Raw genomic sequence first — 23,089 nt, forward strand, 5'->3', positions numbered from 1 at the left:
TTTGAAATTGTGACTGTAACAGTGTGATTATAAGAATATCCTATCTGCCTGACCTACATCAGCGTGCTACTGGAACACTCATAGAATAATGTGTATTAGCACATTTCCTTCATCCAGGGGATCCTTTACGTTGAAATCACAATTTTTACATGGCTATTTGCCGGTGCTACTTTAAACTTAATATCCTAGGGGCGCCTGGGTTAAGCGTCCGACTTCCGCTCAGGTTATGAACTCTCAGTTCGTGATGCCAGCCCGGAGTCAGGCTCTGTGCTCACAGCCCAGAACCTGGAGCCTTCTTTGGATTCTGTGTCTCCCTCTCTCTCTGTTCCTCCCCCACTCACACTCTGTCTCTCTTTCTCAAAGATAAATGAAGATTAAAAAAAAAAAAAGTTTTTAATCAGAGACAGAATGCGAGTGGGTTAGAGGCAGAGAGAGGGGGAGACACAGAATCCGAAGCAGGCTCCAGGCTGCACGCTATCAGCTCAGATCCCGACGGGGGACTAGAACTCACCAGCCGCAAGATCATGACCCTAGCCGAAGTCAGATGCTTAATGGACTGAGCCACCCAGGACCCCCCCAAAAAACTTTTTTAATAAAGAAATAAACTTAATATCCTAATAATGAAAAAAAAATAAATTCTTAAAGGAGAGAAACCTTGGCAAAGAATTACGGTCCCGCACTTGGAGGTGAAAAGCGAAGGCCCTGAAGAGGTGGCCCGTGCCTCTAGCCTGCCCATGCCATGTGTTTGGCGCCCCATCCAGTGTGTGGGTTGTGGAGTTTTGTGTTGTTTTTGGTTTGCATTCTACTTGAATTCATTACCACCTGTATAGGAAAGTCTCAGTTCAGTCTCTCTGCTGTGCAGGGAAAAGCCCACTTCTTCCCTACTGTACTTCTCTGCTGTCTGTCTCTCTTACTCTTCACATAAAACACTTCACTTCTGGTCACCAGATGTGTGGGAGTTCCTTCCCCACACCAAGCAGTTCTCAGTGACAGCAGCTGGGTGTCCTACAATTCAATTCAATTCTGACATTTTAAAGAGATAGAGCCAGATCCCACAGGTTACGGGCTCAGTCCCAGAAGACTCTCGTGCGTGCCAGCTCTCCCTCTCTCTTTCTGTCTCTCACATACACTCATTCTTCACATGCCCAGTTTATCACTGCGCTCCTGACCAACTGGCTATAGATTTGAGGTTCCGATGACCCTCCCTCTTGAGTTCAAGCAATTTGCTAGAGGAGTTCACAGAACTCGAGGAAACACTTACATGTGCCAGCTTATTAAAAGATACAGATGAACAACCGGACAAAGAGACACATATGGGCAAGGCCTGGGAGGGTCCATGGAGTTGGGGTGCATCACCCTCCCAGTGCATGGATGTGTGCACCAATCTGGAAGCACTCTGAACCCCATACTGTTGAGATTTTTACGGAGGTTTCATCACCGTAGGCATGATGGATCATTAACTCCTCTCTGGAGCTCTCTCCTCTCTGGAGAGGATGTGGGGTGGGGCTAAAATCCCCAAGCTTTCTGGTGACCGACCAGCCCCCATCGAGGACCCATCCAGGAGCCCACTCAGAGTCGCCTCGTTAAAGAGAAGAGATGTTCCTGGTGTTCGTATCACTTAGGAATTTATAAGGGTTTCAGGAGCTCTGTGCCAGGAACTGGGGGCAGAGACCAATCTATATTTTCTACTATCTCACACCATCCTATGGTCATGCTGAGCCACGGAGTAGGAGGCTTGAGCTCTCCGATGGGCCATCGCTCCGGTAGCGTGCCGCCCTCTTTTACCTGCCTGGTCCCTGACACCATCTTGGAAGGTCTAAGTAGAAACATCCACACACTTGATATTAGTGTCCCTCTTCGAAGAAAAGATGTCTATGCCTAATTCTCTTCCATAAGATCCCTGAGAAGGAAAAGAACGCATAACGTTCTCCAATGCAATAGGTCAACCCCATTGAGGGTATCTCCTTTTAGATGCTTAACTGAGCTCATTGAACTTCATCAGGCTTCCGTGCAAAAATACCAGAGAATTCCAATGCATTATTCTAACACAATCCCATCATTCATGTGCGATCAGAATGGTAGCCCTGAACTGGTAATGATGAGTGGTATTCAATTTCCAATGATCACTTTCCCATCTCCCACCAGTGAAGTTGGGCTTTCATAAGTTTCAGTGGTTTTCAGTGGGAACACAGATGCCAATCGCTCCCAGCTCCCAGCTCCCCCTCTTTTCTTACTTTGATTATATCCATTCTTTGGCTTCTAGGAAGATAATTCGGACTCCCCACATTGCCAAGGGCCAGTCCAAAACAAACAAACAAACAAACAAAGAAAACAAGTAGCCAAACCCCAACATCCACTTGGTTTTCTGTTTATTGTAAGATGTTCATGCCCCAAGGCTGGTTCAGATAAACATGTTTTGTCCAAGTTCAGGAGCCGCTATTTTCCCTTGCTTCAGGAAATTATCTATAGGCAGGCCTTGGATCTTCCTGATCCATGCAGATTTGCTGGCTTTTTCTGGATCGAGCACTTCAGTGGGCTTCCTGGCCTGATGCTCCTTCCTCTTGGCCTCCCTGTACTCTTTCTCCTCCCTTACAGTCAACAACTTGAACTGAGTGTTCGCTCTAAAGGGATCAAGGGTCGTACAGAAGTGAGGTCGTTCTCTCTTGACAGATTTGGTTGTCATGCCCGCTGGTGGAGCCAGCATGCGGTTCGGTTTAATGACCTGCGTGCTGGTTAATGGGCTGAAGGCGCGCACGGTCCCGTCGATGGAGCTGGTCACTTGGTCTTCACCCTTGCAGCTGCCGGTGAGTCGGGGGTGGATTATCACGGGCTGGGGTATGGTGGACTGGACTCGGGGACTGTGCAAAGAGTTCTTCAGGTTGGGCTGCAGTTTCTGGATCTCCAGGGGAATGTTGGTTTGTTTCACATCTATGGGAGGTTCGCTGCGCCTCAACCTATCAACTGCGTGTTGGATTGATTTTCCTTTGAAACTCAAGACCTTCCTTGGGTGTGGAATCGAAGGTCCCTGGGCATCGATGACTTGGGTTTGCGGCCTACGGGGATAGGCAAATGCCCCCGAATTATGGGCCTGCTGCAGGGCATTAACGGTCAGTAGGAACTGGTCAGGTGACATAGGGATTTGCCAGGACTTTTTCTTCGAGCGTTTGATCATGTCTACGGGGCGTCTTTCTTTTTGAATTTTCTCATCATCTGGTTTTTCAAAAAAAGAAAACAAAAGCAAGTCAGAGTGTTCCATGAAAAATAGTAATTCGTTATGCATGGAAGTTAAACCCATCTGAGGTCTTTGTTGTCCAATGGGTATGCCGTCATGCGGGCAAAAATCCTCTATAACGCTAGAAATTATGACATATTCAACACGACAAGTTTTTACGAAATATACTGGTATTTGTGTACAAGTGTGTATTCAGCTCTAGATATGCATATTTTGGAGGGAACATATGTAATCCCAATGTTCCACACATTTTGTGACTTCCCTGTGGGAAGGTGCTTTCTACCTCATTTATGATTCACACAAAATAGGCCTTATAAATTTATAGTAACAAATCTCCATTTTTTTTTAATGTTTATTTATCTTGAGAGAGAGCACAAGCGAGGGAGGGGCAAAGAGACAGGGAGAGAGAGAATCCCAAGCAGGCTCAGCACTGTCAGCACAGAGCCAGACATGGGGTTCAGTCCCATGAACCGTGAGATCATGACCTGAGCTGAAACCAAGAGTTGGTCGCTTAACCGACTGAGCCACCAGGTGCCCCACCGATCTCTATTTTTATTTATTTTTTTTTTTAATTTTTTTTTAACGTTTATTTATTTTTGAGACAGAGAGAGACAGAGCATGAACAGGTGAGGGGCAGAGAGAGAGGGAGACACAGAATCTGAAACAGGCTCCAGGCTCTGAGCTGTCAGCACAGAGCCCGACGCGGGGCTCGAACTCACGAACCGTGAGATCATCACCTGAGCCAAAGTCGGACGCTTAACCGACCAAGCCACCCAGGCGCCCCCCGATCTCTATTTTTAAACAAAAACTGCATCACAAAGTTTGACCTCTATCTTATTAATTATTTATCAAATTTGATTCCAAATGATCTTTGGACATTTTCCAAACTCAAAACTGCATCAAAATATACAGCCTAAATATATCACAATGTGACCAAAAAAGGCACTTCCTAAACAAGAGTTCCTAAAATGTTTTTTAACAATAGCAGCAGTTCTAAAAGTCACTTGACAGGGATAAGAGATTCATTCTGACATGCTGCATGACGGTCAAGACTTCCAAGGCGCCTAATACCTAGAAGTAACAAAGATGTCTTCACATGTGAGCAAATCTATTATCTCTCTTTCACTTGGGCTTTTCACTCCCTCTAATACCTCATAGATACACTGAAAGCATTATCCCCATTTTACGAAAGGAATAACTGAGTCATGAAAGTCATTGTCTAGTCTGACCTAACAATTAAAAGTCTGTACGTGGGGTGCCTGGGTAGCTCAGTCAGTTAAGCGTCCAACTTTGGCTCAGGTCATGATCTCGCAGTTCGTGGGTTCGAGCCCCAGGTCGGGCTCTGTGCTGACAGCTCGGAGCCTGGCCTGCTTCATATTCTGTCTCTCCCTCTCTCTCTGCCCCTCCCCCACTTGTGCTGTCTCTCTCTCTCTCCCTCTCTCTCTCTCTCTTTCTGTCAAAAATAAATAAACATTAAAAACAATCTGTACCCCAAACTATACCAATGCAGAACTAGAAAATAAAATGCAACAGTGTGCTGAACATATAATTTTCCTTGACAAAATAGGTTTTATCCCAAGATGTTTGTGTATGGACATACTAAGATGGGATGAAGCTTCAAATATCTCCCTGTCCACTTTGTTAAATAAATAACATTTTATTAAATTATTAAATGTTAAATTATTACATTAAATAGTATTTAATAATTATAATATTGAATTGATGATTAAATATTGTTAAATTGATGTTAAAATAGTAAATAGTAAAATATTAAATATTTTTACTAAAGCATATAAAACTAAATAAAATTAAGATGTTAAAATCTTCCCCACTGTCCTTTTTAATCCCAGAATCAACCACTCTGTGTGTGTGTGTGTATGTGTGTACATGAAAACACACAGTTTTTCTCCTTTAGAAAAAGGAATTGTTTGGGGGCACATGGGTGGCTCAGTTAGTTAAGCATCTGACTTCGTCTCAGGTCACGATCCCACAATTTGTGGGTTTGAGCCCCACATCGGGCTCTGCGCTGACAGCTCAGAGCCTGGAGCCTGCTTCAGATTCTATGTCTCACTCTTTCTGTCCCTCCTCCACTCATACTCTGTCTCTCGCTCTCTCTCTCTCAAAAATAAAAAATAAAAACATTAAAAAAAGGAATTGTGTCAAGAAAGTGGGGGCAGAGAGATCATACCTCAACATAATAAAGGCCAGACATGAAAATCCACAACCAACATTTTATACTCCATGGTGAAAACTGAAAGCTTTTACCCTAAGATCAGGAATAAGACAAGGATGTCGACTCTCACCACATTTATTCAACGTACTACTGGAAGTCCTAGCCATAGCAATCAGATAAGAAAAAGAAATAAGAAGTGTCCACGTTGGTAAAGAAGTTAAACTGTCACTATTTCCAGATGACATGATACTATACATAGAAAATCCTTAAGACTACCAAAACACTACTGGAAGTAGTGAGTGCATTCCATAAAGTTGCAGGATGCAAAATTAGTAGCAGAAATTCGTAGCATTTATATACACTAATAATGAAGCAGCAGAAAGAAGAATTTTAAAAACACTCCCATTTTCAATTGCACCAAGAATAATAAAATACCTAGAAATAAATTTAATCAAAGAGATGAGACTTAAACTCTGAACTATAAGACATTGATGAAAGAAATTAAAGATGACAGAAAACAGGTATTCCGTGCTTACGGACTGGAAAAATTAATATTGTTAAAATATCCATATTTCCCAAAGCCATCTACAGATTCAGTGTAATCCCCGAACAATATACCAACAGCATTTTTCACAAAACTAGAAGAAAAAACACTGAAATACGTATGAAGCCACAAAAGACCTCAAATAGCCAAAGCCATCTTAAGAAAGAAAAACAAAGCTGGAGGTATCAGAATTCAGATTTTGATATACACTAGAAGGCTGTAGTAATCAAAACAGTATGGTGCTGGCATTCAAAAAAAAGAAAGAGAGACATAGACCAATGGAACAGAACACAGAGCCCAGAAATAAACCGGTAATTATATGGTCAATCTATGACACAGAAAGCAAGAATGTACAATGGGGAAAAACAGTCTCTTCAATGAATGGTGCTGGGAAAACTGGGCAGCTACAAGCGAAAGAATGAAACTGGACCACCCTTTAACACTACACACAAAAATAAACCCAAAATGGATTAAAGACCTAAATGTGAGACCCGAAGCCATAAAAATCCTAGAACACAGGCAGTAATCTGTCTGACATCAGTCGTAGCAAGATTTTTCTAGACACATCTCCTAGGTCTCCTAAGGCAAGGGGAACAAAAGCAAAAAAAAAAAAAAAAAAAGCGGGGGGTGGGAACATCAGCACTACATCAAAATAAAAGGCTTTTGCACACAGCAAAGGAAACCACCAAGAAAACAAAAAGGTAACCTACTGAATGGTGGGAGATATTTGCAAATGATCTATCCGACCAGGGGTTAATATCCAAAATACGTAAAGAACTTACACAACTCATCACCAAAAAAACAACCCAATTTAAAAAATGGGCAGAGGACCTGAACAGACATTTTGCCAAAGAAGACACACGGATGGTCAACAGATGCATGAAAAGATGCTCAACATCTCTAATAATTTGCAGAGAAATGCAAATCAAAACCACAATGAGATACCATTTTGCACCTGTCAGAATGACTAAAATAAAAAATACAAGATAAAAGCATTGGCAAGAATGTGGAGAGAAAGGAACTCTCGTGCACTGTTCGTAGGACTGCAAATCAGTGGAGCCACGGTGGAAAACAGTATGGAGTATTTCCACTATCGGATATTTACCCAAAGAAAACAAAAACACTAATTCAATATATGCATCCTTATGTTTATTATAGTATTATTTACAATAGCCAAGATATGGAAGCGATGTAGATGTCCAACAATAGATGAATGGATTATGAAGATGTTTAAGCAGCCATAAAAAGAATGAGATCATGCCATTTGAGACAACACAGAAAGTACCTGGAGGGTATGATGCTAAGTGCAACAAGTCAAACCAAGAAAGACGAATACCACCAGATTTCACTCAAAAGTGGAATCTTAAACAACAACAACAACAATAAATGAATAAAAGTAGAATCAGACCTATAAATACAGAGATGGTTGCCAGAGGGAAGGGGGTGGGGGAAGAATGAGCAAAATGGGTGAAGGGGAGTGGGAGTTACAGGCTTCCAGTTACTAAATGAGTAAGTCATGGGAATAAAACGCACAGCATAAGGAATACAGTCAATGATATTGTAACAGCAATGTAATGGGGACATAGCATAATGTGTTAGCTTGTCAAAACAGTATGTCATTTACCTGAAACTAATGTAACATTGTGTGTCAACAAACTCACATTTTTTTTTAATCTTTATTTTTGAGAGAGAGACAGAGTGCGAGCAGGGGAGGAACGGGGTGGGGGGGGGGCACAGAATCCAAAGCGGGCTCCAGGCTCCAAGCCGTCAGCACAGAGCCCAATGTGGGGCTTGAACCCACAGACCGTGAGATCATGACCTGAGCCAAAGTCGGACGCTCAACCAACTGAGCCACCCAGGCACCCCCCAAATTTTTTAAAAAAGGAATTGTGATAACTCATTGTTCACTAGGGTGTCTTTCTTCATATAATAATATATCATGGATCTCTTTCCAAGTCAATACATGTAGGTCCTCATGATACAATTTGTAGCTGTTAGCGAGTATTCCATAGTGTGAATTTTTCCATATCTACTTCATCACTGCCCGCTGGTGGACATTTAGCTTGTTAGCGACCCACCTCAAAGAAATGCAGAAACTATTTTTACTTACCATATAAGCAAGTACAAAATGATGGCTAACACCCAGTTTGGACATGCCCGGGTGTGGTGGAAGCTCTCATGCACTGTTGGTGAGACTGTAAATTGGTATATCATTTTTAAGGATAACTATGGCAATATCTTTCTAATTTTTTTCCAAATCCAATCAGCTATGTTAGCGTTCCCCTCTTTTGGTATTATTTTTTTTTAATTTTAATTCCAGTATAGTTAACATGGAGTGTTATGTTAGTTTCAACTGTACAATAAATGATTCAACAATTCTGTACATTACTCAGTGCTCATCAAGATAAGTGTACTCTTAATTCCCTTTACCTATTTCACCCATCCCCCCACTCACCTCCCCTCTGGCAACCATCTGTTTGTTCTCCATAGTTAAGGGTCTGTTGTTTGGTATCTTTTTTTCTTTGTTCCTTTGATTTCTTATATTCCACATATGAGTGAAATCATACAGTATTTGTCTTTCTCTAACTTATTTCGCTTACCATTATACCCTCTAGATCTATCCGTGTTGTTGCAAATGGCAAGATTTCATTCTTTTTATGGCTGAGTAATATTTCAGTGTGTGTATGTGTGTGTGTATGCACAAATATATATAATGTATATATGTGGGGTATATACCTGTATATATTTGTATATAGTATATGTATATATGCAAGTAAATACACACACACACACACACACACAACCCACATCTTCTTTATCCATTCTTCTACTGATGGACACTTGGGTTGCTTCCATAATTTGGCTATCGTAAATAATGCTGCAATAAACATAGGGGTGCGATATCAATATCTTTCCAATTTTTTTATGTTTATTTATTTTTAAGAGAGAGAGTGTGTGAGAGCAGGGGAGGGGCAGAGAGAGGGAGACAGAGGATCTGAAGCAGGCTCTGTGCTGACAGCAGAGAGCCCCATATGGGGCTTGAACTCACGAACTGTGAGATCATGACCTGAGCCGAAGTGCGATGCTTAACCTACTGAGCCACCCAGGTGCCCCGATACCTTTCTAACTGTTAAGGGCCGTTATCCTCGTCCCTCTCTTGGCAACGCCACTGCTAAGACTTTACCCTTGCAGGTATACCTGTACAGGTACATAAACGTACGTATATTCAAGGATATAGTAGAGCCCTTGTTAGTAGAGCCCTCCTGAAACTTCACCTTGAAGCTAGTCTCTGCAGGGAGTTCGACTCAAGTGCTATCCTATTAACCAAAAATATTTGAAAGGCATTTTAAATCTTTACCACAGTCTCTCCAAAACAACAAAGGGACATTCTATTCCTGATGACGCAATAGTCCCAGAAGTGAGAAGTCTCAGTGGCAGGGAGGAGGCAGGCTGTGAGACCAAAACTGGAAAGGCAGCTCTTACAGAAGTTCTCAGGCTGTGCGTAAGGGAACAATGAAGGAAAAACCAATCACCCTTAAGAAAAGCCAGACATTTTATCCATTCTGAATTCTCAAAGATAACCAAGGTCATGGGCTTGCTGAAAAACTAGATGGGGAAAAGTGAGCGAGCAAGAGAGAGAGAGAGGATCTTGCCCCTGATCCAGAATAAAGTATCACTGTTTGTCGTATCCCCTGCAAGGATTTTTGCTTCCAAACTCTCTTGCCCACCATCTATGCCCCCTTGTTTCCTTACAAACAGGACTCGCCCTCTTCTTGCCGTATCTTCGGGGTGATTTTGACTTTCCTTGACTTTGAGGTGCCTCTGTTAACACTCCTACTGAAGATTGAGGAGGAAGTCACAGTAATTATATAATTCGATTAGGTCAACATAAGTGGGGGGGGGGGGGGCGCATAGCTGGTCATCGAATGATTTTCACCCAGACTATCACTTTATTTGTTGTTGTGTCACACTAGGTAAGTCATCTGGAGCCTAAGATCTACATCCCCTCCTGCCCTTCCTCTCACCCACTTTTCCTACTGATTGCCAAGCTTTAAGCACCACCTAAACCTCTTGGTCTCCTCAAGAGAGAGCTGATCATTTGTAGTGTATGCCTGGACGTGATCTCTTGATGTTCTCTTTAGATCTGGGGATCCAGTTATCCATGCCAAAATCGGGGACAGGTAAAAGGAAGGAGTCTGGCTACTGTACCCCACTCCTAATTTATTCTCTGTGCGTCTTATAAATAGCATTCCCAACAGCACTCACGCGCACACACACACACACACACACACACACACGTATCTGCTTTATAACTAATATTTTCTGGGTACGCATGTTATCAATCAGGGCTCTCGAGATAATACATTCTGCATAGCTCATTTTTCTGTGGTACAATAATATCTTGCCTCTGTTTTAAGGAAATAATTATGTAATGTATGTTTGGATGGGCGCAGATGTTGGTTGCTTTTTGTATTCATGGCAAGTATAGAGTAGATGTTAGTTATCTACTGTACAAAGATTCTAATACGTTTGTAAACCTAGGCCTTGAAAATCGGGAGATTCTCTTGAGTTGGCTAACCAGTTGGTGAATCAAAAAGAATGGGCTCCCACCTTCCTTAAAGGTGAAGATTTACATTTTCAAGAAATCATTGGTGGGCGCCTGGGTGGCTCAGTGGCTTAAGCATCCGACTCCTCTTTTCAGCTCAGGTCATGATCTCACGGTTCCTTAGTTTGAGCCCTGCATGGGGCTCTGTGCTGACAGTGTGGAGCCTGCTTGGGATCCTGTCTTTCCCTCTCTCTCTCTCTGCTTCTCCTCCATTCTCGCTCTCTCTCTCTCTCTCAAAATAAATAAATGAACTTAAATAAAATAAATCATTGCGGCGCCTGGGTGGCTCAGTCAGTTAAGCATCCAACTTGGGCTCAGGTCACGATCTCGCGGTTCGTGGGTTCGAGCCCCGCGTCGGGCTCTGTGCTGACAGCTCGGAGCCTGGAGCCTGCTTCGGGTTCTGTGTCTCCCTCCCTCCCTGCCCCTCCCCAACCTGTATGCTCGTTCTTTCCCTACAAAGAAACTCATCCTGCCACCCTCTCATCCACTCCATCGGGTACACTGAGGTGGCCTGGGATTCAGTTCTCTTACCTGTAAGTAACCTGGTTGTCCTCCGGAAAACTCGGGACCTGCCTGGTTTACTTAACAGGGACTCCTGGGTCACGGTTTGTTGACTGGATAACGAGTCCTTCAGGCTGGAAACCTGAGTGCTAGACCTGGAGAGAACTTCCACAAGGCCGTTTTCTTCCCTGTCCTCTTCTTTCTCCTTCTTCTTTTGTTTGGCCTTGTCCAGGGAGTACTGCCACTTAACATTCTCAAACTGGAACATGAGAATATTGCTCTCTGTGTTGATCACCATCCTGGAACAAAAGCAACAAGATCGCCCACAAAAGGAGCATGAAGGCCGCCACTGCCCGGGCCTCCAAATAAGGCATGTCAATCACGGTCGTGTCCAATGCCGAGGCCAAGGGAACAGCGCCCGGGGGGAGAGACTGTACAAGCAGGATGGTGTCGGCTACTGAAGGATCTGGAGTGATGAAAGGTAGCCGGCGGGGCGGTGAGGGTCGTTTCCTTTAAAATTAAGTGTCAGCGCGGCCATGTGTTCTGATTACTTTACTTTCCAAGTTAAAATATCTTTTTAAGTTTATTTATTTTGAAAGAGGGAGAGAGAGAGAGAGAGGGAACCAGTGGGAGAGGGGCAGAGAGAGAGGGAGGGACAGAGGACCCAAGGCAGGCTCTGTGCTGCCAGCAGAGAGCCCGATGTGGGGCTCGAACTCACAAATCGCTAGATCATGACCTGAGACGAATTCTGGCGTTTAACCGACTGAGCCACCCAGGCGGCCCTCAAGTTAAAATATTTTTAAGTGAATTTCCATTCACGGAGTGAGTACCAAGTTCCTAGGCTGCCCAACGCAGAAAACTTAGCTACTCTGCACCCCACCGTCTTGAAGTTCACTCTTTTTCTCAAGCACAGTATCCAAATACCATGTTTCTATTGCTGTGATGGGGATGAGGAAAACTGTAACAGAGGACTTTGCTCCCCCTGTCCCTCCATCACCCCCAAAGTCTCTGAGCATGCCCTAAATTTAAACAGAACAGCTGTGGGGCACCCGGGTAGCTCAGTCGGTTAAGCGTCCGACTTCAGCTCTGGTCACGATCCCGTGGTTCATGGGATCAAGCCCCGTGTCGGGCTGACAGCACGGAGCCTACTCAGGATTCTGTCTCTGCCCCTTCCCCACTCTCTCGCTCTCCAAGTAAATAAATAGATGTAAAAAAAATAATAAATAATAATAAATAAATAAAACATCAGGTTTTTGTTCTTTACCAAAAAAAAAAAAAAAAAAAAAAAAGGAAGGCAATATGGTTCAGGGAGATTAACTGATGTCTCAAGTGATCTGTGTAAAAGACAATTCTATTTGGGTATTTTCACATAATATCACCCCGAACCTAGCATATAGCAAGTGTAATACTATATATAATTAGTCATTGTTCTGGTTTCTGTAAACCCACCGGCTCGGTTCTTCCCCAATGGACACTGGACCGGCCGCTATAGCCATCCCCCACCCTCCCAGAAGTCTCCTTGCGTTAGAAGTGGGCATCAGAAGGGGCACCTGGGTGGCTCAGCCGGTTAAGCTCCCGACTTCGGTTCAGGTCGTGATCTCACAGCTCGTGAGTTCGAGCCCCTAGTCAGGCTCTGTGCTGACAGCTCGGAGCCTGGAGCCTGCTTCGGATTCTGTGTCTCCCTCTCTCTCTGCGCCTTCCCTGCTTACGCTCTGTCTCTCTCTCTCTCTCTCAAAAATAAATAAACATTAAAAAAAAAAAAAAAAAGAAGTGGGCATCGGAGACAGATGGTCAGAGAAGGCAGGGCCAGGGAGCCAAGCAGGGTCTGTCTACACATTCACGGCAGTGCCTTACTGTACTCACGGCCTGACTTGCCCAGACATCCGGAACAAATTAAAAGCAATGTGAACCCCGACTGCTAAGCTTTGTGCAAAGTCCGATTAGTCCCCCGCAAGACCATTACCTTTCTACCGCCAAAATATTACCCAAAATATTACCCCTGTATAGCCAAAATATTACCCTTCTACCGCCAAAATTGGAGGAGAGCCCTGCCCACTCTCTCCTCCTGCCAGCAAAGCCAAGGCTGGTGTCCCAGGGGAGCAGAAAATCATCCAAACAGAATTGCTCACGGCTCTGACCTCCACACCTACCACCCACCTGTTGCCCTGAATAAAGAAGGACAGCACGGGGTCACCTCTGCCATTGACTTTCATCACCTTCAGACAGTTCCCGTTTAGGAAATTGTAAATGCGGATCTTGCCGTCGGCACAGGCGCTGATGACCCGGAGGAAGAGAAGAGCCACATGAAGCACCTCCCTGGAAGAGAACAGAGCGGCAGGCTGTACCCGTGTGTTGCTGGAAGGCTTGGGTGTGTTGGTAGCGTGGGGTATTTTGTGTATGGTGGCGAGGCAGCGGTCACGACCGCCATTCACCTTCAAGACGTGGCTGTCCTCTCTCCTCCCATCCCGTGGTTATTTTTCCTGCAGTCCGGTCACAGTGCCACAAGGTGGCGAAACACAGAGGCTTCTGTCACGGGTTTTGTGCTTTTGCATTTTTGTTTTGTTTTGTTTTTTATTTGTTTGGGGTTTTTTGGCCGGGGCGGGGGGGGGGGGGGGGGGGGGGGGGGGAGGGGTCTGATCCAGAGGTGATCACGCCTTTCTCTTACAATTTGGTTCCTAGCTAATGACTTCTGAAAAAGTCATGCTGAGAACTTACTGTTTTGATGCCTTTTCAGATAGTATCACTAGATATTTTTCAGTGATCTCTACACCCAACACGGGGCTCGAACCGACAACCCCGAGATCGGGAGTCACGCTCCACCAATGGAGCCAGCCAGGCGTCCCTAGCATCAGTGAAGAAAGAAATCCACACATGGGGAAATGATCATCTTTATAGGAAGCAAAAACCCAGTGTTTAAGCAGTTCCTTTGGGATCTTAAATGAGCGGCTTTCATTCTTCCAGTGAAACGTCCCGAAGGAAAGTTTTACCCAGGGACGAAATGTGTGAGCTCCCTTTGGTGGTGACCAGCAGAAGAGAGAGGGCCAGGTGACGTAGATGCTTCCCACAAAACCTTCCCACAGCGGCTGCAGCCAAGCGGGCCTCCAGACGTGTGGAGTATTCAGCTACAAAATGTAATTACCCCATTCCTGTTAATGATGCTAAAAAGTTGAATTCGGGAGCGCCTGGGTGGCTCAATCGGTTAAGCATCCGACTTTGGTTCAGGTCCTGATCTCGTGGTTCGCGGGTCCAAGCCCCGCACCCGGCTCCGTGCCAACAACTCGAAGCCTGCTTGGGATTATTCCTCTCCCCCTCTCTTTACCCCACCCCTGCTCAAGCTCGTGCGCTCTCGCTCAAAATAAATAAACTTAAAAATTTTCTTTAAGTTGAATCTGATGCCACCAATTTGTTAGATCTTATGTGTTCAAACAAGTCCTTGGATCCCTGCCATCTGTACCCATCCAGGTCCGTCTGTGGCCTTGCTCATGTGCTACCTTCTCCACAAAACCACCCTCTATCTCCATCGTCTCCCCTCCCCTCGCACACACATACACAAACTTCAGGTACACTGTTAAATTCTCACAACCTGTCTCTTACTCATCTCCGCATGCCCAGCACCTAACACAAGGCCCAGCTCGTAGAAGGTCCTCAACAAATATCTGATGAAAAGGTGAGTGTCAGCTCAGGTTTTGGAGTATGATTATTGACATAATGTGTTAACAGAATGACATTCACCCCATACCATTCGGCCTTAGCCCTGGTCAGATTAAGACACTTCAAGGCCCCAACCACTAGCAAAACAGAAACAACAAAGACCTTGAAAGCTACAGCACGCTTAGCACGTTCAAAGGACAGCAAAGAGGTCAATGTGGCTCCTGTGATGGATAGATCAGTCGATCCACTGGTCGCCCCATCTAAAAGTGAAAATAAGAGGCATTTGGGTGGCTTAGTCGGTTAAGCTTCTGACTTGGGCTCAGGTCGTGATCTCACGGTCCGTGGGTTCGAGCCCCGCGTCGGGCTCTGTGCTGACAGCTCAGAGCCTGGAGCCTGCTTCGGATTCTGTGTCTCCCTCTCTCTCCCTGCCCCTCCCCTTCTTATGCTCGTGCGCTCTCTCTCAAACTAAATAAATAAACATTTAATAAATAAATAAAATAAAAACATATAATTACAACTTTCAGGCGACATCCTAAAGCCTGACTCTTTCCTTTCGTAAGTTTTGATAATCCAGACAACATGCTAAGAGGCTTACTGATAACCCCGGATAAATCACTGAACAGAAGCCCTTCGCAGCACCCACTCACCAATAACGCGGTCACACACCACAAAGAGTAAACACACACATGTAACTCAAATCCCCTCCCACCTCCCACAAGGCCAGCGTGCGGGCTCAAGAGGTTCCTACGAAGACACGAGGAAATCTAGGGCCATATTTTACTAAATAACTCTCGGTGATAGGTCCCCTAGAAGATCCATTCACTCTTTTAGTCAACTAGGGTAGCATCTTGTTTCCCTAGAGTTTTCAATAACGCACGCAGGGGAAGAAGCGTTGTTCACGCGGTACAAGAGTGACGTCACACAGCCTACAAAAACCCGTGGCCGTGGCAGAACCATTAACTGACCACAAGATCCTCTGCAAACAAGCTCAAATGTGACCTCAGACTACTTCTCCACTGGCTCCAAGCAGCCACCACCACTAAACTGGGATTGGAATGGTAAAATGAGACGTTTGCCGTCCTGGAATAGAATGTAGCCGGCAGACTTGTAAGAAAGCTCCTTCTTTAACCCCTTGGTTATTTTTAAATCTTTGGCACTTGGATGATTTTAAGTAGAGGCCTGGGGTAAAGACCAACTCCAAGAATTTTCAGTTTACTGGAATTGGCATTATTTGGGATGGCTCTGCCAATATTCATAAACAGATGTTAAGTGTGTGGCCATACCACCCGGAACGCGCCTAATGTCGTCTGATAACGGATATAAATGTGTCACATGTGTCATGAGCCTAACCCACATCTAGTACCGTTGTTACAAAATCTAGGCTGTGAGGGGAAAGGAGAGAGTCCCACATCCATCAACCAGGGCTTTCCTGGCACCTACTTCGGATGCTTGAAGGCCATGAGGCACCGCTCGTACTTTGCCACCATGCTCCAGGCCATGACCAGGCCATCTGCACCTCCTGAGACGAGATGCCACGGGTCAAAGCACAGACACTTCACGGCTCCCTCGTGGCCAATGAGAGTCTGCAAGAGAAGATGCCTCTGTTTTCAGCCCATCTGCAACTCAGACTGTGAGTCCTCCAAGGCCCAAAGCTGGAAGCTTCTCTGGATGAATCCCAACACACTCCGCCATTCTTTGCTTTTGTTCTGAAAAAGCCAGTGGTGTCCATGCCTCCCTCTCTCCAGAGCTCTCTCCCCAGTGAAGGAATGATTAAGGAGAGCCTTGCTCCTGAGGGCTCTGTGGCTGGGGCAGGCCTCATCCTCCTGGAGTCCGAGAGAGGGCCAGAATTCATCATCGTCTTCTGCCACAAGGTGAAGGGTCAGGTGTGTTCCAACCCCAGGTCCCTGCCAGGACCGCAGGACACTTGGGGCCTCCCCGTGCCTGCAACTGCTGGTTAGACCATGGTGACAACAATACTGGTGGGAAGAAAATGCACCAGCCGGCCCAGCAGCTTCTCGCTGTGCTCCTGTGTTCCCGGCACAAATGTATCTCACCACCGCCCGCTAGAGCCAGGAGGTTTCAACTCTAGCAACACTCTGGGTGTGTGTGAGCATTCAGTCGCTTTCAAGAGCAGCCACTGTTCTCTTTTCACCAGAGAGTAAGGAGAAAAACTACTGTGACTCTGTTCATTTCCTTACCCCATGCAAGAGTCAGGGTAGAATGTTCTGGAAAAGGAAAAGCCACTGTTAAAAGACCCTGAGCCCGTATATCATACGGAGTCAGAACGTAGCCTGCTACCACCACTTGCGTGACAACGTAAGTCACATGATCCCTGACCCTCCACAGTCTCAGAATGGCCCTCTTTTGGGGTGGGGGGGGGTAGTGGGAGGGGAGTTTCCCCTAAAATTCTTCAGGACCACCCTTTGGGTGACTCTAACACGGTACCTTTAGGATGGTCTGAAGAGCTCTATGGGGGAGACCGTGAGTCTCCTCCCGTCCATGACCATCGGTCCCCCCCTCCCCCCTCCCCGCCCCCGCCAGCCCACTGCTCTCTCACCTTTACCAGCTGGGCCGTGACAGTGTGCCACACTTTGATTATCCCCCGCTCACAGCTGCTCACGATGTAGCTGTCATTGATCCTGGCGGCCCAGATGGGGTCTTTGTGTTTAAGCGTCTTCAGGCACTTCCCTGTCTCGACATCCCACTCTGAAAGGGGTGGGGAGGGGCACGAAGGCAGGTTATGGTGGAGTTCTACAGCCCGGCACAGAAGCCACGCCCATCAAGGGAGACCCTAGAAGGCCTCCGCCTGGCCCAGCACCCCTACAGGCTCACCAACAGCTCCATGAGCCTGCAGCACAGAACTCCCTGACCGTGGGTCCCTGAGAGAGCCAGCAACGCAGAGACCTTGGCTCTAACCCTACAACTCAGCCTTGGGGTCCAAGCGCTAGACAGCTCATCTCTAATAAGCCTCCTTCTTTTTTTTATTTATTTATTTGTTGGTTTTAATATGAAATTTATTGTCACATTGGTTTCCATACCACCCCCCGTGCCCATCCCGACAGGTGCCCTCCTCAGTGCCCATCGCCCCCCCCCCACCCCCGATCAACCCTCCGTTTATTCTCAGTTTTTAAGAGTCTCTCATGGTTTGCCTCCTTCCCCCTCTGTTAACTTTTTGTTCCCCTTCCCCTCCCCATGGGCTTCGGTTAAGTTTCTCAGGATCCACATAAGCGTGAAAACATATGGTATCTGTCTTTCTCTGTATGACTTATTTCACTAATAAGCCTCCTTCTTGAGCCTGAAAAATACTTGCTATTGAGTGGATTTCAGGAAAATCACGGCACGTGTTTCATGGCATTATTCCTTCCAGATACTATTCTCCTGACTCATCCCTTCTATGTCCAAAGGAAAAGCAAGTTGTCTATCCTTATTTACATTTAACCATATTTCTGGGGGTGCCTGGGGGGCTCCGTCGATTAGGCACCTGACTTCGGCTGAGGTCACGATCTCACAGCTCGTGAGTTCAAGCCCCGCATCGGGCTCTGCGCTGACATCTCAGAGCCTGGAGCCTACTTCAGATTCTGTCTCTCTCTCTCTCTCTCTCTCTCTCTGCCCCTCCCCCACCCCTCAAAAATAAATCAACATTGAAAGCATTTTAATGTTTGTTTATTCCTTTTAAAAAACCGATTTCTGAATCTGACTTCTGGATTTTACTACTTGAGAGACGGCCACAGCTGGGGGCAGACTCCATGTTTCTACCACCCACCATCCTGCGAGTGTTGGGAAGGTGTGAAAATAGATGAGCAGGTGGGAGAATAGACCTTAAAGGAAGAAACTGAAAGCAGGCACCACAGATTCGGGAATGAGACCGTTAAAGTTGGCCCCATCAGCCCCAAAGTACCTCTCAGGCAACAGAGTGTACAAACTAAGACCAAGTAATGACCGCAACCTAAGACCAAGTAATGACCGCAGCCGATACCTCCATAGAGCACTAACAACGAGCCAGGCCCCATTGGAAGTGCTTGGTGTATATTAACTCGTCTTCGCGAGACAGCTACTGTCTTTATTCCCCGCTACACAGATGAGGAAACTGAGGCATAGAGGGGTTCAGTAACCTGCTCAAGATCACGCAGATGGCAAGCAGATAGAGCTGGGATTCGGACCCTTAGAGTCTGGCCCCAGAACCCATGCTCGTAACCATACGCTAGATCAACCCTAACTTCTGTAAGTACGCTTTTCTTCACTCGTTTTTTCCATATACGTTGGCCTCTTATCCAATTAGAAAGCACAAAGTTGATGGGCTCCCGGCTGGCTCAGTCAATACAGGGTGTGACTCTTGACCTCGGGGTTGTGAGTTCGAGCCCCACGTCGAGGGTAGAGATTGCTTAAAAATAAAATCTTGGGGCGCCTGGGTGGCGCAGTCGGTTAAGCGTCCGACTTCGGCTCAGGTCACGATCTCCCGGTCCGTGAGTTCGAGCCCCGCGTCGGGCTCTGGGCTGATGGCTCAGAGCCTGGAGCCTGTTTCCGATTCTGTGTCTCCCTCTCTCTCTGCCCCTCCCCGTTCATGCTCTGTCTCTCTCTGTCTCAAAAATAAATAAAAACGTTAAAAAAAATTAAAAAAAAAATTAAAATTAAATCTTAAAAAAAAAGTGGGGGGGGGGGAGAAAGTTGAAGGATGAATTAAAAGATTCATTGGGAATTGTTGAGAAAAGATTCATTGGGGGAAACCCAGGGGGAACAGGTAGGCCAGGAGGCTGGGACTAGGATTAGGGGGAAGAGAGAGATCTTGGGATATTTTTTTTCCATCATGTATTTTGTGAATTAATTTTGGCCTTTTAGATATTGTGCGAAAATGTGGGATCTTTGATTACCAGGAGTTTGGGGTGCCCCCTTAAGTTTTACACCCGAGGTGAGAGCCTAGCTCCCCTTGTCCTAGTTGCAGCCCTGCCGGGGGCCCCACGAGACTCTCTCAAGTTTGGAGGCCTTGTCTGCCCTTCCACCTCCAAACTCTCCTCCTTTCATGCCGTCCGCTCTACTCCTCAACGCAGTCGTGGCAACGAGAACTTCCGGTCAGGTCAAGGAGGGCAAGGAGGTGGGGAGTAAAGTTTCTTAAGCCGGTCTGAGTGCCGGCATACGGAACATCACTCTGCTTTCGCTTTCCTGCCCCTTTTGCCCCCACCTAACACGCTGTGACTTCCTGGGTCCCTCGCCTCCAGAGCGTGAACGGGGGAGGGTCACAGAGAGGGAGACACAGAATCTGAAACAGGCTCCGGGCTCTGAGCAGTCAGCACAGAGCCCGACGCGGGGCTCGAACTCATGGACGGTGAGATCGTGACCTGAGCCGAAGTCGGATGCTCAACCGACCGAGCCACCCAGGCGCCCCCTGTCCTTGGCTATTCTGAAGATACCACAGCAGTTCTCCAGACTGGGTACTGTCTTCACTTGTCCCCATCTCCACACAGTCCCTTCCCTCCAACCTTCTCCCATACTATGACTAGAGTCATCTTTCTCAGAAACACATCTGATCATGTCAGTCCACAGCTCAGAGTGCATTTATAGCCTCCTGCATTCTATAGGATGAAGGTCAACTTCCTACCCGGATGCAGAAGACCCTTGATAATCTGGCCCCAAACAAAGTAACCAGCCTTCTGTCCGACACCACACGCTCTACTGCAGCCGTACCCAGCAAGGGGAAATTCCCCCAATACACCATTTTCTTCAACCTTCTGCAAATTTGCCTATGCTGTCCCTTCTGCTTAGAATGGCATTCATTCTTCCACCGCTTGTAGAACGACGCGTCATCAAGACCGCACTCGAACAGCACCCTGTCTGTGGTGCTTTCCCTCCCTCTTATTTCTGTGGTCCCTTAGAACTCCGCGTGTTGAGCGTCCGACTTCAGCCAGGTCACGATCTCGCGGTCCGTGCGTTCGAGCCCCGCGTCAGGCTCTGGGCTGACGGCTCGGAGCCTGGAGCCTGCTTCCGATTCTGTGTCTCCCTCTCTCTCTGCCCCTCCCCCGTTCATGCTCTGTCTCTCTCTGTCCCAAAAATAAATAAAAAACGTTGAAAAAAAAAATTTAAAAAAAAAAGAACTCCGCGTGTTGGTTAGGAGCGCGTGATCTAGAGTCAGACAGCCCTGGGTTCAAATCCCCACCCCACCGCTCAGCGGCTCTGATCTGGGGCAAGCTGTTTTTTTTCCTCCGAGTTTTGGATTCCTCATCTGCATCCATGCCACAGGCTTCTTGTGAGGGTTGAATACGATAATACAGGTAAAGCACCGACGTCAGCCACGAACTTGGTACTCAATAAATGGCGGCAGTTACCATTCACATCTTTATGATATCCCCCATTGTATATTTACGTATCTGTCTCCATTATGAGATTATGAGGCTCTTGAGGAAATAAAAAGCCATATTGAACAGGGTCATATTCATTTTTTTTAGCACTTAGCACAGCGTCTAGCATATTGTAGGTATTCTGCTAATAGTTGTGAAGTAAATGGATCAACGGATGGATGGATGGATGAGTAAAAGAATCTCTTCCTACAGAAATGAGCTAAACAAGTATTTTGACAACCCATGGATTTGGGGAAGCTTCTTAGAAAGTTTAAGGCATTTCTTTCTCACCTTTCACCTGGCAATCTCTTGCTCCGGAGACAAGTTTGTTCATATATAAATCCATGCAAGTGACTGTCCCCTGGTGGCCATTGAAGATTCGTATACAAGCCCCGCTTTTCAGATCCCAGTATCTGCAGGAATCAGGCCAAAAACAAAAAAAAAACAAGAAATGATTTTGAGATTTTTCTGAGGGCCCAAGGGATCATGTGGCACACAAGTTCCCTTAGATCAACAGTTTGCTGGAAGGCGGCAAAGTTTCGGGGTTAAGCTCAGAGTCAGAGGCCTGGATTTGATTTTCGGCGGGCAGCACCCATTAGGTGTAACTTTGGGAAAGTTACCTAATTTCCGTGTAAGTGTCATTTCCTCATTGGTGAAATGGCAATGATAATAATGATAGTTCCCTCTTAGGGTTTTTGGTAAAGAATTAAATATACAAATTGGATGATGGTCACCCAGGCGTGATTTCCACCCCTAGAGGATATTTGACAATGTCTGGAGACATTTTTGGCTGTCACAAGTAGGGAGAGAGCTGCTAATGTATCCGGTGCTACGGTCCAAGGGTACGGCTAAATGTCCTCCAGTGCATGGGACAGCCTCCACAGAAGGTACTTTCCAGCCGCAAGTTGAGAAATCCTGCATTGATTCGTGTAACATTGGAACAGCGATCAACGGGTAGGAAATGCATAATAAATGTTGGTTGGTATTACGTTGGAAGAGGTTTCTGGAATGGCCACCAGGCTTAAAACCCATGGCACCCATTCAACAGCAGAGGTGGTCTTCAAACAGGAACAACAGAACAATCTACTTCAGCCATTTGGATCCAAAACATCTTATGGGTACTTCTAAAGCATATCTTAGAGATCTACGGGAACAGAGGTATGAGTCACACTGTTCTTTAATAAGCAAATTTGCCTGAGGTCTCTCAACTGTCGCTGATACAGACTCGCATTTCACCCAGATTGCTTTTATGACAGGGCAAAAATGTAATGTTAAGGTAGTAGATTCTGGAGTGAGGCTGCCTGAAGTCCAATCCAGTCCATCACCTACTTACTAGCTGTATGATCTTAGAGGAGCTAATGAACCACCCTGTATCTCAGCTTCCTCATCTGCCAATTGAGGCTAATAATGGTAGTTGCCTCATAGAGTTCTTATGAGACTTGGTACATAATAAATGATTAATAAGTGTTTCTTTTGTTTTCCTTCGAATGTGCTAAGCTTTTTCTTCTAATACTCCCAAAGGGGGGGCACCTGGGTGGCTCAGTCGGTTAAGCGGCCGACTTGGGCCCAGGTCATGATCTCGCGGTCCATGAGTTCGAGCCCCGCGTCGGGCTCTGTAGCTGACAGCTCAGAACCTGGAGCCTGTTTCAGATTCTGTGTCTCCCTCTCTCTGACCCTCCCCTATTCATGCTCTGTCTCTCCCTGTCTCAAAAATAAATAAAAACAACAACAAAAAATATATATATAATACTCCCAAAGGTCCTGTGGCCTTACCCATCTGTCACAGGTGTGGGGGGAAAGGAGAAGAATGACTAGGCAGAGCCCCAAGAATTTTCAGGGCAATGGAAATAATTCTATATGATACCATGATGATGGATACACGTCTTCACGCATTTGCCCAAATTCATAAAATGTACACCACCAAGAGTGAACCTTAAAGTAAACTACCGATTCGGGGTGACTTATGATGTGTCAATGGAGGTTCGCCAGTTGTAACAAATGTCCCGCTCTGGCCGGGGAGGCTGTGCATGTGGGGAGCACAAGGTAATGGGAA

The 23,089-nt window shown here is 46.1% G+C and overlaps 1 protein-coding gene across 3 annotated transcripts in view; it reads right to left on the minus strand.

Moving 5' to 3' along the window:
* Positions 1 to 2,352: 2,352 nt before the first annotated feature.
* The window catches only part of CDRT1 (CMT1A duplicated region transcript 1), a 32,296-nt gene continuing 11,559 nt past the window's right edge, over positions 2,353 to 23,089 (minus strand). For 2 of the 3 annotated variants that reach the window (XM_042916649.1, XM_042916647.1), the window contains 6 exons: positions 21,328 to 21,449; positions 17,265 to 17,413; positions 16,148 to 16,290; positions 13,214 to 13,372; positions 11,087 to 11,355; positions 2,353 to 3,210 (listed from right to left, as the gene is read on the minus strand). In XM_042916649.1, coding sequence (XP_042772583.1) covers positions 2,402 to 3,210; positions 11,087 to 11,355; positions 13,214 to 13,372; positions 16,148 to 16,290; positions 17,265 to 17,413; positions 21,328 to 21,449 — 1,651 coding nt within the window. In that variant the 3' untranslated portion in view covers positions 2,353 to 2,401. The remainder of the gene's footprint in view (positions 3,211 to 11,086; positions 11,356 to 13,213; positions 13,373 to 16,147; positions 16,291 to 17,264; positions 17,414 to 21,327; positions 21,450 to 23,089) is intronic. The other variant, XM_042916648.1, reaches the window with a different exon arrangement.

This window comes from Panthera leo, chromosome E1, assembly GCF_018350215.1.
Source record: "Panthera leo isolate Ple1 chromosome E1, P.leo_Ple1_pat1.1, whole genome shotgun sequence".
Taxonomy (NCBI): Eukaryota; Metazoa; Chordata; class Mammalia; order Carnivora; family Felidae; genus Panthera; species Panthera leo.